The sequence below is a fragment of the Camarhynchus parvulus genome, chromosome 2 (assembly GCF_901933205.1).
Source record: "Camarhynchus parvulus chromosome 2, STF_HiC, whole genome shotgun sequence".
Classification (NCBI taxonomy): Eukaryota; Metazoa; Chordata; class Aves; order Passeriformes; family Thraupidae; genus Camarhynchus; species Camarhynchus parvulus.
In genome coordinates this window covers 90743867-90759651 of record NC_044572.1, presented here as the reverse complement: position 1 = coordinate 90759651, position 15785 = coordinate 90743867, and the positions used below count along the sequence as shown (strand labels likewise).

The 15785-nt window shown below is 40.8% G+C and overlaps 1 protein-coding gene across 2 annotated transcripts in view; it reads right to left on the bottom strand.

The window, feature by feature from the left end:
* The window catches only part of TMEFF1 (transmembrane protein with EGF like and two follistatin like domains 1), a 114372-nt gene that overhangs the window by 1554 nt on the left and 97033 nt on the right, over positions 1-15785 (bottom strand). The window contains exons 6-9 of one of the 2 annotated variants that reach the window (XM_030943990.1): positions 11742-11890; positions 10743-10802; positions 5387-5510; positions 1295-1453 (exon numbers count right to left, since the gene is read on the bottom strand). In XM_030943990.1, coding sequence (XP_030799850.1) covers positions 1295-1453; positions 5387-5510; positions 10743-10802; positions 11742-11890 — 492 coding nt within the window. Of the gene's footprint in view, positions 1-1294; positions 1454-5386; positions 5511-10742; positions 10809-11741; positions 11891-15785 lie in introns of both variants that reach the window. The other variant, XM_030943989.1, reaches the window with a different exon arrangement.

Sequence of the window (15785 nt, the reverse complement as noted above, 5' to 3'; positions counted from 1 at the left end):
GCTGGACCTCCAGGTGCCTTGCTGCTCACTGCAGCCCATGAGACAGAGCCCACCCAGGTCTCTCTGTGGGGTGACTCTGGCAGTCCCTTTCTTGGGGCCAGACACACAACTTAAAGGATTCACAAAAGCCAGCAATCCTGCATGGAATGGCACTTAGCCAAGGCAATGAATGATGGAGCAGTCCTGCTGGGATGCAGCAAGATGTCAGAGGCTGAGAGCTGGGCAATGGTCATACAGAGGCTGAAAGAGGAGCTGACCCATAGTCTTCCACACCACTGCTTTGGCCAGCAGGATGTTCAGTGAAAAAAGGAATGACATCAATTGCATGAGCCAAGTAACTCTTTTACATGTGCAGGTGGTGTTTTACACATGTGCTAGTGTCTGTTAGGTTGAACTTAACAAGGGATACAGGGAAAAAGGCCTGCATTATTAATTCGCTGTGTCCCTCTACATCACTGAGCTTTGGAAGACTTTAATGCAGTAGCAGAAAGTTTAATGGCACAATGTAAGTGGAGCTGAAAAAGTGAAGGACAACTTGAGGAGGAAAAGTCAAACTGTGGCATGGATGCCCAAGTGTAAGACTTTAATACATCATGCACCTATAAGTCATCCTTTATCTATCTCAGAGACCTCAGTGTTTTGTTTGGTTCAAGTCCTAGAACTGAATGCCTTGTCATCAAAAAGAACCCAAGGGATGCATCTGAGTTTTTACACAGGGTGAGAATTTGAGACAACCTCTAGTTGTCTCAAAATGTGCTTGTGTGTCTTTAAGTTTCACAAAACAGATTCTTATGGTGAGTGTCTAATAATGGGACTAAGTTGCACACTAATTTTCAGAAAGTGTAGATGATGTGAGGGGTACTTCTTTCTCTGTGTAACACCATGTACAGTGGTACCACAGGGAACAGCATCTTGTCAGCCTCTCTGGTTTCACTGGGTGGTAGCTGGCGATCATAGGTTCCACAAGATTTCAGCAATACCTCAGTAAGTCCAGTGAAGGCCTAATACAGTAGCTTAACTCTTGGATTTGTTTTAAGGATGATCTGTTCTGCTATGTGTTTGGTCTGGAGATTCAGAGTGGCTACTGGTGGTTTCTGAATTCAAACAAATCTGTCTTTAGTGACCAAAGAAACAATGGGGCAGATAGGATGTTACATAATCATCCTGCTTCAGTCATTGGGCAGTTTTTAAGTGCGTATTAAGCAAATAAAATGCTGGGCATCATATAACTAAATACAGAAAAAAGTATATCCATAGAATGTGTAATTTTTCACTGTTTTTTGTCTTTACCTACCTGGTTATGCACATGACAATTGCAACTATAATGGCAATCTGTACAGCTCCAATTATTGCTGCAATAAGGACATGCGTAAGCTTTTGTCTACTTGGGACAACATAAAGAATACTAAAGTCTGTCTTTTCACAGTGCTGTCCAGTATATCCTGATTCACACCTGAAAAAGAAAAGGAATATTTCATGGAATCTGTAATTTGACAGCACCCCAGTCATTGTGCAGATGAAATGAGAAATCTGAGGTGACTCCAGCTGAGAAAGAGCTGGTGAGAAGATGCATGTGTGATAATGCTTGGGTTAGGGAATGGTTTGGATCTATGTGGCAAGAGAAGACACAGAGCAAGTAGATATGATCTGCTTTTTCTGTATAAGGTTATTAGTGGCCCTTTGAAAACACACCAGTGTAGGGGAGACCCTGATTTGTCAAAAGAAATATGTGGATCATTATTATATTGGTGCAATATTTAGGGGGTCAGCTTAGAAAACCCAATGGCTCACAACTGTTCCAGCGAGAGTTCAAGGAAGAATCCAAAATATTTTGCATGGGGTGGGGGAGAAATAGTGGAAGCAGAAGAGAAGCAGCTCCCTAAATGGTAACTTGCCTGAGCAAAGCAGCAGTTTTCTCAATGAGAAGCTCAGCAGAGGCTGTTCCTGAGCAGTGATGTGTTCTGGCAATGAAAGATGTGCCAGTGCAAACGCACTCTGAAACAATTCATGTCTCAAGGCAAAAGAGGCTCAGGCACAAGAAAAGGCAAGAGCCACCCAAAACACTGAGTTGAAGTCTGCAGAGTCAAAGGCCACCACTTAGAACCCTGGGCAAGTTCCTAGTACAGCTGTCCTTTAGAATTGACTGACACGACTGCATCACTGTGGTCAACTGAATCATACAATTGGCCTCCAGCTCTGCAGCTGCAGAAGAAATACTCACATGCAGGCAGAGCAACAATCCTTTTGTAAACTGGATCTGACAAGCCTGAATGCGACACAAAATCAGACTCATCCATTCAAAAGCTTTGTGCTAGGGTAGGAATTAATTCTTTTTGGAGCAACAAAATAATTACACCAAAGACCTTTTTACAAATGCTAATGCAACTCCTAATCCTCCTCTGCATGCAGGGATAATAGTTGGGGTTTACATGTTCATAATCTTGTGACTCTACTTTCTCCAGCCATGAGCTGCTGTGTAAGGAGTTTTGGTTCAGGCATGAACCAAATTCCAGTAAGACTTGTTAAAGAAAACCCTCCATGTGGTAGAAGTGTGCCCAGTGGTAGACCGGAAGGGAATAAAAAGACCTCTATAAGCACATGAGAAGAATGAGGACAGTGAACACACTGGTAATCATGCAAGAAAACACAGAAAGGAAGATGTTTCCTTGTTAGTCAAGAGGACTTAAATCTTATTGTTACTTTGCTTTTATTTTCATTAAAGAAAGTAGCAGACAAAGTATTATCAATGTGAAAGCTGCTTTAATGCAGAGGAGACAAAACAAAGCAGAGGCAGCACAAGGAATTCAAAGATGTTTCCTCAGAAACATGAAATGACAAGAAATTATTTCTGGGAAATACTGAATACAGATTCAGGAGGAAAAGTGCTTGCATTAAGAATTACATAATGGCAGGATGAAGTAGTAGTCACTAGTTTTCTACTTTAAACTAGCAGAACAGATTTTAAAACATTCTGCTGCATAAATGTATAACAATATAGCACTAGTACAATAGCAAGATCAATAGAGGTCAGCAAGGATTTATCAAAATAAGCTGATTAGTCAATTAATTGATTTAGCATAAAGAAATTTAGATTTCTTTTTAAGGAGCTGGACTGTGTGTCCTTGACACAGCCTGCCATAAGGACAGGGCAGAACCGCACTGCACAAGGGGGGCAGCAGGAGACAGACCTGATCCCATCTGTGCAAAGGCTGCTAAACTCAATACTGAGCTACTGACTGCTACAAAACCTTCCTCCCACGTGCCTGCTGGCACTCCTGGAGGGCTTCTGTACAATAAGCAAGGAGATTCATTGCCCTCACTGAAAGCAGAAGTCAGAATTTACTCTGCACAAGTATTTTCTGCAGTTTTATAGGTCATCCAGTACCTCATATATATTGCTGCCAGGAAATGAGGACCAAATTAAACCATGTAAATGCTAGATGCCTATGAGAACTGAAAGCATTTGAAAATAACAATTTGCCCTTAGCAATCATCATTATATTTTCCTTGCTGGAGAAAGAGAGATTTTTTTTCTCTGATAGAGGTACATGATTACTACAGAAGATTGATGTCTGTTAAAAACTATTTGTTTCCTTAATAACTCTGCTCCAGTAAGAAACATGCATAAGGCATGAGACCATCAGTATTTTAATAGCCAAGAAAAATCCAAAGGAGGTCTGACATTCAGGGTCAAGAACTGATAGTCACAAATTCTGGGCTGGAACCACGTGAGGTTTGTTGTACTAGGCTCAGTACTGAGATACTATTCAGAATATTTACATACATAGCTGAAGCTAGTAACAGTAAATGTAACTATAAAATAGAATTTAAAAGGATGGTACGTTAATTAGATCCATCAAAGCATGCCTATCAATGCTTACTAGAGTAATAATAAATATTTAAAAGATGGAATTTACACTGAATCATAAATTGATAGATTACTATAAGATTAGCAGTCTCCAACGAAAATTCTGAGAAAACAAAAATTAGTTAACTCAGACAGGAATGTTTTCCTTGAAATACTGCTACTTTAAACATTTTGAGGACAAATACATTATGAATTGTGTTAAATACAGTTCTAGATCAAAAGAATACCATAATCAGATAGTGTTGCCTAATGCCCATCAAGATGATGTTGGGGGTGCACCCAATTTCCCAAAAGAAGCAAAGCCATGTTGAGTTCTCTTGGTTCCAGACCAAAAGAAAACCAAATTAGTGCTATTGGAAAACTGAAAATTAATAAGAAAGGGTCTTGCATGGTAAAAGAAATAACAGAAATTTTCAAGTGCTTAAGTTGACAACAATGCTGGCTCTGCCATTTTGGGGAGAGCCAGCATTGCTCTCAGATCTGTCTGGAAACCCTTAAATCTTGGCAGTGCAAAAAACACCTAAATATCATCAATCAATAAGGATCAAGGGAGAAAATATGAAAGCATCCAATAGATTTACAGCTGAAGTTTCAAAAGCAAAGGAAAGCAAAGAGTTATGGCAGTTCCAGCCACATTAATCTGAAAGTACAAGCTTGCAAGATAAAAGCTCAGGAGTGAAACCTCCTAATAAGTAGGGCACTGCACCTTATTGCAAAGTGGCCTTTTGCTATAAACAACTTTTAAATAATAATAATAATAATAATAATAATAATAATAATAATAATAATAATAATAATATAATGATAATAATAATAATAATAGCAGCAACAACAACAATAATAAAATTTTGGAGGAAAACAAAGATACAGATTTTGATTGGTGAAATGTAAAGGAAAAAAATTATCTGGGAGCTAAGGAATGTTCATGTATTCTGGAAAACACTGAAGGGCTTAATACTGAGCATTCTGAGTTGCTAGTTTACACTGTAGACAAAAGGTGTGGCCTAAAGAATATTTTGCAATTTTTTATTCTCTAGATGAAGCCTATTATTGTGAAAAAGGGCAATAAATGTTAAAAATAAGGTATTGATTCTCTAGAGAGAGTTTACAACAGGAACAATAAAATGTGCTGATAGTGTAAGAACAGGCTGAGGGGGCAGTGGAGAAAGAACAGTCACAGAGAGAACCCAAAAAAGGCAAAGGCCTTTTTAATGTGTTTCTGTTTTGGATATGATTTAGCTCTGGATATGATTTAGCAGCTGAAAATAAGAAGACAAGACTGAGGCTACACTCCTCAGAGGGATTCAGGTTCTGATGTACCTGAGTGACCGAGCCTCTCCTCTGAGCACTATCTCCCTCCTGATGGGAGCAGCTGGTGCTGCCCACAGCACAGGGATACTCCTCCTGTGCCACTGCTTAGATATCACAAAGTGACACATGCTGTCATTATGCCTAGAGAGCATTTTGATTAAGCTTTAGAGTGATTTCAATCAGATTTTGGAGACATGAAGGACTTACCGGCAGGAAGCCTTCTGAGTGGAATAAATGAACTCACATTTTCCATGTATACAGTAACCATTGAAGCTTTCTGAACAAGGTATGTGGTTTCCAATGTAAATGTCTTCTCTTTGATCACTGGCATCTTGAAAAGAAATATACATAAACAATTATACATGGGTCTATGATGTTAATTTAAAACTCTCAACCAGGAATAGCATATCCTTAAAAACTTGCAGTGAATAAAGGAATAGAGAATAATAAAGCAGAGGCTTAAGGGGGAAGCTTCAGAGGTATCTACAGAGATTTGCTAGAAGGTACTGCACTGGAAAATGATTCTCAGACACCTCTAAACATGCTTTTTATATCATGTTTCTCAAAAAGGAGAAAAATCTTCATGACAGAAACAAACCAAAGCAGGAAGATCAGCAGAAGCTTTGTCAGTGGCACTGGGGCAAAGAGCTAATACATAGATACAGAGAGTTGTCTCCCATGTGTAAACAGATGAAAAAGACCCTCTAAAAAGGATTAGAAAGATGTTGAACCACATTTTATGATTACTACGTAGAAAACCACTTGATGCAGCCCAGATCTGATTGGTACCACTGGTGGTTAAAGTTGAAATCAAACACACTTCAATAGCAATCTTCCTTAGAGAAACATTTTTATGGAGAGACAACTTAAAAATATTGAAATGTGCTTAGAATACCCATTCCTTTGGCAGGTGTGCTGGTTTTGGCTGGGATGGAGTTAACCTCCTTCACAGCAGCTGATGGAATGCTATGGCTTAGATTTCTGGCTGAAATAATAGTGGTAACACAACACTGTTTTGGCTGTTGCTGAATGAGCTCACACAGCATCAAGACTTCCTCTGCTTCTCACTCTGCCTCTCCCCTCAGCAAGAAGACTGGGAGGGGACACAGCCAGGACAGCTGACCCAAAGCGGCCAGAGGAATGTCCCACACCACATGACATCATGCTCAGCAATAAAAACTATAGTTTTGGTATTTCCAAAGTGGCAGTTGCTCAGAGGTTGGCTGGCCATCAGTCCGCTGATGGGATATTGTGAGTGGCAGCTTTTGCATCTCTTGTTTATTTTTCCTCTTTTTCTTCTCCCCTTTGATTCTTAAACTGCCTTTAGCTTCACCAATGAGTTTTTCTCATGTGTGCTTTCCTGATTCTTTCTTCCATCATCCTGAGGGAAGCTGGGATAGAGCAAGCAGCTGGTGGGCACTTAGCTGTTGTCCAGCTCAGCCCAGCACAGGAAGGCAATCCCTTCTGCCCCAACATCTTTCATGCCTCTGTTGTGTTACCAAAACTATCCAAAGCTGTATTCATTTTCAACCATTTCCCCCCCAATTTTTTTTGGTAAAGAAGTCCTAAATACAGAAGCTGATATTTCATAATGAACAGGGATCTTAAGATGTGAGCATAATTATAGAATTGTGTTCATTTCCATGGCAATAGACTATAGCTTCACAAATAAAAGACTATTAAGCAAAAGGGAGTGTGAAGAAGAAATTTCTTATACAATTGCAGATATTTTAAATTAAACCAGCAAGAAAGAGAATGTATTTTTACAAGACAAAAAGAGAGATATGCTGATCTTTTAGGTTTTTTTTTCTAAAATGTCTGGAATGTATTTTAATTTGGTTCTGGAGAAAAAAAACGCAACCCTGTATTAGAGGTTTTAGATATAAGGAAGCACGTTAATCAGGCTGTTTTGAAGATACAGAAGACTTGACAAGGGAAGAAGGTTGACTAATACTGACAGAGTGTCTACCACTGCACTGGTGGAATAGACTATGTGGTGACATGTCTAAGAGGAGAAAAGTGGGGATGTCTCATGCCAAAACTATCATCTTCCTCATTTTCCAAGAATTTTATTACTGTCATATGTAATCCCAGTCAAACCTTGTAATGGGCTACAGATAATTATATTAGTATGTTCAGAGACCTGCACCTATCTGGTTTTAATACATGTACTGATACACAACGTGAGGCCCAGTGGAAAACTGAAAAGTGCATCCCCTGAAAAGTGGCCAGACAGCCACACACAGGTCAGAGGCAAAACTTACATTAAGCAAGAAGGTGTTAAATGCAGGAGGTGATTCCTAGTGTAAAATAGGAGGCTATTTACCTCCTATTTTGACAGGAATCCATTTTTAATCAGAGACACCTGCTAGACTGCTTCAGAGCTTCAAAGTGAAAGATGCAACCGTGCAGGAGCCTTGAAAGAATGACTGGATATAGGAGTTTAGAAACTTCACCAGAAGGAAGAGTCATGCATAAAAACTGAAACCCTGATGCTCATCTTGGTGCAAGAAAACCACCAAGCCAGCTGAATGTGGGAAGAGAGACCTTTCTGATGGAACTTTAGGTAGCCACTTGCACTGCAGGAGCCGGTAAGTCCTAGCACCTTTAGAGACTAAAAGATATTATCCATTCAGAGAGCAGGGTTTAACAAGATTAACTCACAGGAACCAAAAGCAAAAGCACACAGGTAAACAGGTAGGAGTGTGGACTGTTCTCTTATCCTGGATGAAAAAAATCAATTCAAAGAAGTTCAATTCAGGCTCTCACTATCTAGAGAGACCTGAGCACTTTATTAAAAAATTTCAAAACAACCTTTTTCTCATGAAGCATACTCTCTCCATCCACATCATTTGCTGAATGTGAGACTGCACAAGCCATACACATTAATAATAATAATTATATACAATGGTTTTTCCACTAACTAGATTTCAAGGGCAATTTACATGCAATGAATAAAAGGCTGTTACCTCTTTGGAATAGGAACTGAAAGTGGTGTTTCATTACATAACATAATAAGATGTATATTGCATTTGGTGCCTTTTATACCTTCATAATGTAAGTGAAAATTGACATTAAATCACTCCAACTGGTACATCATATGCAGTGAAAATAAGAGAATTTGTGAAAAGAGAAAAATATGTGAAGCTTTTTGGCACGGAATGACTTTTCAAGAAGAACACAAGGGATGTTAAAAGCCATGTTTGGATGGCTTTACCCAGGGAAGCCATGGGAGTGCAAAACAAGTATAATGACAAAAAAACCTGAAGACCAGAGCTAACAGAGAAGGCAGCAACCCCTTGGAACAAAACCTGCATTAAGACCAGAACTGAGGAGAAAGAACAGTGAGTTACGTTCATTTGTGGTGCCTTCCTGTGCAAAATATCAGCACCCATTTGCAGACTGGATTCTCTTTTCAGGGAAGTTCTCTTCCTCCCTGGGACCTGAATTAGAGATGCCACCACAAGACTGAAGAGGTTATTGCAACCTTCAGACTACTACTCACTCCTGCTCTTTCATGTGGCTACTAACGATGATGTAGCCACAAAAAGCCTGAGTTCAATCAAATGAGGTTTCAGAAGCCCTGGGAACAGTGCTAAAAAACATTTGGGAACAGACAATGTTTCCCTTCAACCCTCCCAATCATGGGGGGAACTTGAAACAAACAGGTGAGCCCAGAATGTCAATACCTTGCTCTGGGACTGGTGTTTCCACCAAAACTTTGGGGTTTTAAATGATGGAAGAGACAAGGTACGCTGGGGCCTGATGGAACCAACCTGTCCTGAAGAATAAAATGACTTTTTGGGTGTAAGCTGGGAAGACCAAGAGTAGAATTGATGGGGGAAGGGGATTCCAACATCATTACAGTAGGTAAGTCACATGGCATCACCTGAGGGTAGCAAGTACTAGTGGGAACACTTCCACTGCTCCTGGGAGCATGGAGAGCCCAGGAACACATTTGAAATGCTTGAACAACAGCACACACAGTAGGAGAAACAAACAGGATGAACTAGAAGCACAGGTCAGCTCCCAGAGCTACAACATCACTGGTATTTGCATGAATTGGTAAAATGAGTCCCACAAATGGAGTGTTGAAATGAGGGCTCCAGGCTGTTCAGGAGGGACAGGCAGAGAGACATGTTGGAGGTATCATGTTGTATGTAAGGGAGAGGCGATTGTACAGCACTTACAGTTGGTGCTGATGTGGTTGGGAGCCTGGGGGAAGGCCAGAGGGATGGAAAACAAGGAAATGTGGTAGTGGATCTACTACTGGGTGCCCAGCCAGGATGTGAGCACTGATGACTTATTCTTTAAGCAATTATGAGAAATCTCTGGATTGCTAGCCCTTGTCCTTATGGGAGATTTTTGACTTCCCACACATCACCTGGGAATATAATATTGCTGTGATGAGCAGGACTTTCTTGACATTTTCAGGAGATAATAACTTCTTGTCAAAGGTACTCAGTGAGCCAAGCCTTCCTAGGCTTGCTATTTGTGAATAGAGGGCTCATGGGGGGTGTAATTTTAGGTCTCTTGGCCATAGTGACCATGAAATGGTTGAGTTTAATGGTTGAGCTTTCAGTGCAATGAGAATAAAGGACACCAGCATTGCTACCCTGGATTTCAGTAGAAAAAACCTTTAAGCTATTCATGGAGCTCTTTAGCAGAGTACCCTGGCCATCTGCTTCGGAGGGGTCCATGAGTGCTGGTCAAGGTTTCAGAAGTGCCTTTAGAAGCACAGGAGCAGAAAATCCTGCTGCATTGTAAGTCAAGCAAGTGGGGTAGAAGACCAGCTTGACTGAACAGGGAGCTCTTTGTGGAGCTCAAGAGGAAAGATAATTTGTATGGCCACTGGAAGTGAGATCAGGCTTCACAGGAAGAGTACAGAGCTGTGGTTTGTAGACACAAAAGGCCAAAGCTCATTTTGAACTGAATCTGGCCAGTGTTGTGTAAAATAACAAGAATGGCTTTTTCAAGTATGTTACCAGCAACAGGAGGTCTAAAGAAAGCATTGGAGTGATACTTGATGTGTGTGCTCATCTGACTAGCAGGGATGAAGAAAAAGTTGAGGCATTAAAGGTCATTAAAAGGTAAGGTAGAGTTCATGTAGGTGAAACATTTTCAACCAATGTGATTCAGGATATTAGTTCACTGAAAATATTTTAAAGCAACCTAACAAATACAGAATCGTCCATTTTTCCCAGAAGTCAACAGAAAAGATGGGATCATAGCAGGGAGGCTTGTGCTATGTTATTTCATCAGGAATGCCACAGCTTGTTGTCTTCTAGTAAAGCAATTTTCCCAGCACTTGGAGGAAGTCCAATCCTATGGCCACCACACAGGGTACTGAGCAGCTGGGCACATTAGAGGAATACAGCAGGCAAAACTCACAAATCATGCACATCTTCCTGCTTGCCTTGCAACATGCTGCAAGAGAGAAACTGCTCACAGGCCTGTCTCAGTTACAGGAATCAGAGCTGTGAGGCAGACTAGAAGGGACTTGCATGCTCTATTTTGTCACCTTGTGAAGCTGTAACCAAGAAGCACAAAGTCTGCACCATACCTTTCACTTCTGGCCGATACTGCATGCCATCATCTTTCTTTCCAACTGCATTTGTGTCATCTGTTTCTAGGTGATAAATACATGCATGGTTACTCATTAGGAAAGGATATTCTCCAGACCACTATGTGTGCAACACTGATAAGCCAGAATAATATTCAAAGAACTCTTTTAAATTGCAGTAAAGCTGAACACACTCCCACATTGTTCCTCCCACACAACCAGGCTGGTATCACATCTAGTTGGTAGCCCTGGTGTCCAGACCAACATGGCACACCTCAAGCTTTAGGTTTTGGACTAAAAACTTTTCTGTGGTATGGACCTAGGTGATTTTGGTGACAGTCTGTTTTGGTGTTGGAACTGCCCAAGTTACAGATCTAGATGTAACTGGCAAAAAGTTGGTAGAAATCTGTTATTCCCATGAGAAAGTCCTAAATGCAAGCCCCCAAAACCAAAGGATTATGGGCAGGATTAGCTACAAGGCAGTAGGCAGAGGGCTTCAATGGACCATTCCAAGACTGGAAAAGGAAATTTTATAATCACTTTGGTTGGAAATAAGCATATTTCTAATGCCTATTTCCAAATAAGCATTTGAAATGCAAATAAAGGAAAAACCGCTTAAGAATAAAGGATCAATGTATGTGCAATCAGGGCCCAACCTGACTCACACTGGAAGCACATTTTACAGCCCACAGCAACAAGAAGGAAGATTTCCCACACATTCGTATTCCTTCGGGTCTCCTACCACCCCCTCATGTAAGAACTGTTGGATTATTGCTTAGATTTTCCCAAGAGCTTTTCCTGTCTTTCCAGGTAACAGCAGCCAAAGAAAGGCAATGTAAACACAGCACTATGTGTGTAGTGCAGGGAACTCAAAATTACAGGTGATGAGTTCACTGATAACTGCATCAGTGACTTCTGACCAAAAATACAAAAGGGAAAGTCTGTAAAGCCAGGTTATGTCAGAACTTAACTTTTCCAGAAAGCCAGAATTAATCCTACCTGAGCAGTGCCCAAGGTGCCTGATGTCAATCTGCTCTTGCCTCAGACATGATGCCTCTCTGACAAAGCACGGATTGTTATAGGAACTTCCATCAGAAGCACATACAGGATTAAAACTGTATCCACTGCAGTCTATGTTACATACACACCTGTTAATTGAAGCATACAGCAAAACAAAATTGACATCCAGCAAGTAAAAATTAAGTCATGTTAAGTCCTAAGTAAACACTAGCTCAGGCACCAATGCCAGGAGGGGAGGGCGTGCTGCTTGAGGATGCTGAAGAAGTCATTGGCATCTCAGGCTTCCAAGCAGAATGTACAAAATTGTGAATACATGTTTCAGTGTGCTTTTCAAGAATGTATTAATGTTTCTTGTAGTTTTACTCTGGTATCAACCTCATAGAATACACTTGAAAAGCAATAACACACTAGTAGGAAGGTTTACTACATTAATATACCAGTTTGTAGTGTTTATTCTCTAGTGTGAAGAAAATCAGAAGAATATTCTAACTTTTTCAGCATCAGGGTCCTTGAGAGGGAAAACAAAAAGGACTCCCTTTTCTGCTAGGCAATAGAAAGAGTTCTATTTCAATGTCTCTATAGACTGAATATGCTTGGTTAATATTGGTTAATATCTTGCTGTGTCATTTCAGAAAGACTTTCATTCATACCTTTGAAAGTTAACAATAGGTCTATTATGTTGCATTTAAAACAGGATTATGCAATCTGAATTATTTCATATTGCATCCCATTAACATTTTGGTTGTTTAGGATGAATGATTTTCCACACAATTTGCAACTAGGGATTGTAAAATGAAAGCAGGAAAAATGAAGACCTAGCACATAGCCAGTTCCTAACCACACAGAGGTAGGACAGCCAAAGGCTCAGATAGGACTACAACCTCTTCATGTTTAGATACTACTGTAGCCCCAGCAAGAAGTCCAGAAATTTTTCATATGTGAATGTCACAGGAAAACTTTGCAACTTTGCATGCCTCACACCCCTGATTATTTTAATAATATTCTGTTTTCTAACTGAACTTCTATTTTTGAATGAAAGTTTCTGTGTATGTTTCACATTGCTCTGCAAGTTCATCTCCACCTTTGGGGTGGGGAAAATAAGGAGTGTGGCTGCAGAATAAGGGGGAGAACAAGGTGGACACCATGTCCAGCTCTCAGCCAAGCTCCTCCCGATGTCATGAGATGAGAAAGCCACTCTGCACCTTCTGAGGAGGTGGCAGTGGGCACAAGACCCTCTCCTTGGCAGAAAGGTCTACAGGGGGCACATGGTCTGACTGCCGGGAGTAACTATTAGCTTCATCTTGATGTGACTTACTCTCGTAAGTCACAGGAAGGGGGAAAACATCCAAGCAACCAGCTTACCAGGTTTTTTATGTTCTTTCCCACTGTTGCAGATAAAATTAAACTATTAAACAGATGAATATATGCCTCAAGCTGGTAACAAATCTGCAGCAGAACCAAATTCCATGCTGCAGAAACACTGAAGATAGCCAGCATACTTTTCTCTCTTCCTCTTCTTCCATGAGAACCTTTTGTTCCTTAATTTAAATATTCTAATTTTGCAGGTAATTTGCCATGCCTGTGAACTTTTGCTTGTTGCTAGACAGAACACCTCTAGTGCAAACAGGATTTTAAGTGCACCTACTGACAGTGAAAAACTGCCCCAGTAATGAGTCTCTACACATCTTAGGGACCTACTTCCAAGTACTAATGAAGTCTCTAAATATCAGTACGATGAACATACGATAATCTTTCTTACTGGAAATGGTAATGGTTGTAAACCTCAGAACCAGGATGGAAATACTATTTTGTTTACCTACTCCCACATGATGTTAAGACTAATCAGGAGTTTATTAGGGTTTACTACACACAAATAAAAGCCTCATGGCTCAGCAGCCATGCATATTTATTGACACAAACTAGCAGAGAGCTGGTCCTCATTTGTATGACACTGGCTGTGTGCAGACAGATACTATTGTTCTCCCTTAAATCTGCCTGTAGCCACCATCTGATGTCTGTAGCATCATGACTATGGTTGGGTTTTGTCATTCCAATAAGGTGACAAATAAGGTGAGTTTCAAAAATATATTTTTCTTTTTCATGGTGACATTGCAGACTAGAGTTTAAACCGCTTGGAAACTACTTATGTTTCCATACTTTGCTGTATTTATGTTAAACATCTCTTAAATGCTTACCTTTTCAGAATTGTCAGATGCTTGCTTTAGGGGTGCTTATGAATTCCTGACCCTGGTATTCTGATCAACAGTCTCAGTCTCCAACCATCTCATCAATGTACAGAAATTTCACATGTTGAGCCCCTTCACATGTATCTGATTATCTGCCTGCTGCCATTAGCTACTCCTTTGCCCTTGACCATGATGCCAAGTGGCACTTCCAGCCTTCCCCTGGCCAGCTGGTCACTGGTCACTGGCAGAGCTGTCTGACATGTAAAAGCAGGTGGTTGAAGTACCCTGTGGCATAATGAACAGTTGAACTGGACTGATGCACTTCACAAAAAATGGAAACTCTTATTCCATCATAAACCTCTAAAGCCTTTCAGAGGGCTGAAAGAGAACAAGTTAAGGAGAGGACATGGCTTGAGTGCAATGGTCTGAAGGGAAAAGGGTTTCCACAGATGCAGTAGGGTGGCAGAGAGGGAGCCAGGAGCATGTATTAGAAACCTGGACTCATCAGAGAGTCCGCATAGGATGCAGTGAGCTTCTCCTTGCTCACAGACAGTTTCCACTAGACCAAAAATACAGACAGGATTGCAGGAAGTGACAAATCGTGAGATGAGAGTAGTGACATATGGGGAATGCTGCTCTTGACAGAAAACATGAAAAGAATGTTGTTTTTAACTGCTTGGTGTTTGTGAAGGAAGGTAAAACCATGGGAGAGCAAGTTGCTGCTCTGATGTTTCACATCAAAGACTTTGAAATTGGAGCCTGAGTCCCTGTGAGGGGATGGGACCACCACAGACTGAAACAGATGAGCAGCTCAGGAAAGTATTGGAAGACCTGCCAACAAACCCACTATGAAATACTGAAAATATGTTATATCCTGACGTCAAAGAGCTACAGAGGGCAGATAATAGCTTGGTACTGAGATGACAGGAAATCCAACTGCTTGGCGGAAGCCAGCTTCCCCCCCACCAGCCAGTTTGGGAGCCAAAGCCAAGAAGAAGTCAAAGCTCAAGGCTACCAAGCAGAGCCCACGGGTCTGAAACATACCACAGACCACACAAGAAGCACACCAAAGTATGTGAGAAGACACAGCAGACAGTGAGAATGAGCTAAAAGTGGTATCTTAAAGGGCAAAAATCTTATCAGAGGCCTTTGCAAGCAGGAGAACGTGTGAAAGGCACCAAGGACTGTTTTCCTTCACAGCTAAGACTGAAATTGAACACAAAATTGCAGTCCCATATTGCAATCTGTTCCATGAAGTCTCTCTCCTGCTGGGGACAGAGCACAGAGAGAGCATAAAGACAATGCAGAGCTGCTTACAAAGGCAGGGCAGGAAAAGCTTGAGATCATGAAGGGGGAGCAGGAACACATGGGAGAAACACAAGAGGGGCACCCAAGAAGAGAGTGAACCTTAAATGTAAAATTCAGAAGAAAAGAGTTAGTCACTTAAGGTAAAGTCACTTAGCAGGATTGTGTATTAAGGACATCTTGAATGTGCCTCATGCTTCATACAAGAAAGGAGTGAATGAGTGCTTCAAATTTTTGCTGGAAAAGCTTGTAGTAAGAGACACACTGGAGTAAAAGGAGTGAGAGCGCTACAAACATTTTCTTCCCTATAGCCTTTTGGTTTCAACCAAAGGGATTTAAACAGTTAATGCTCCAAATTGATGTCTTGCTGGAGGAGGTTCCTGCTAAGGTCCTCAACAGATCATTTCTCTCACTTAACCCAGGGAAGTCAAAAGGATATATTCAGATGTTTTCCTGATGTACTAGGGTACAGAGAAAAAGTACCTGATTTTTGTCACCTGTCATTAGAGAGCTGATGCATTATCATTCATTA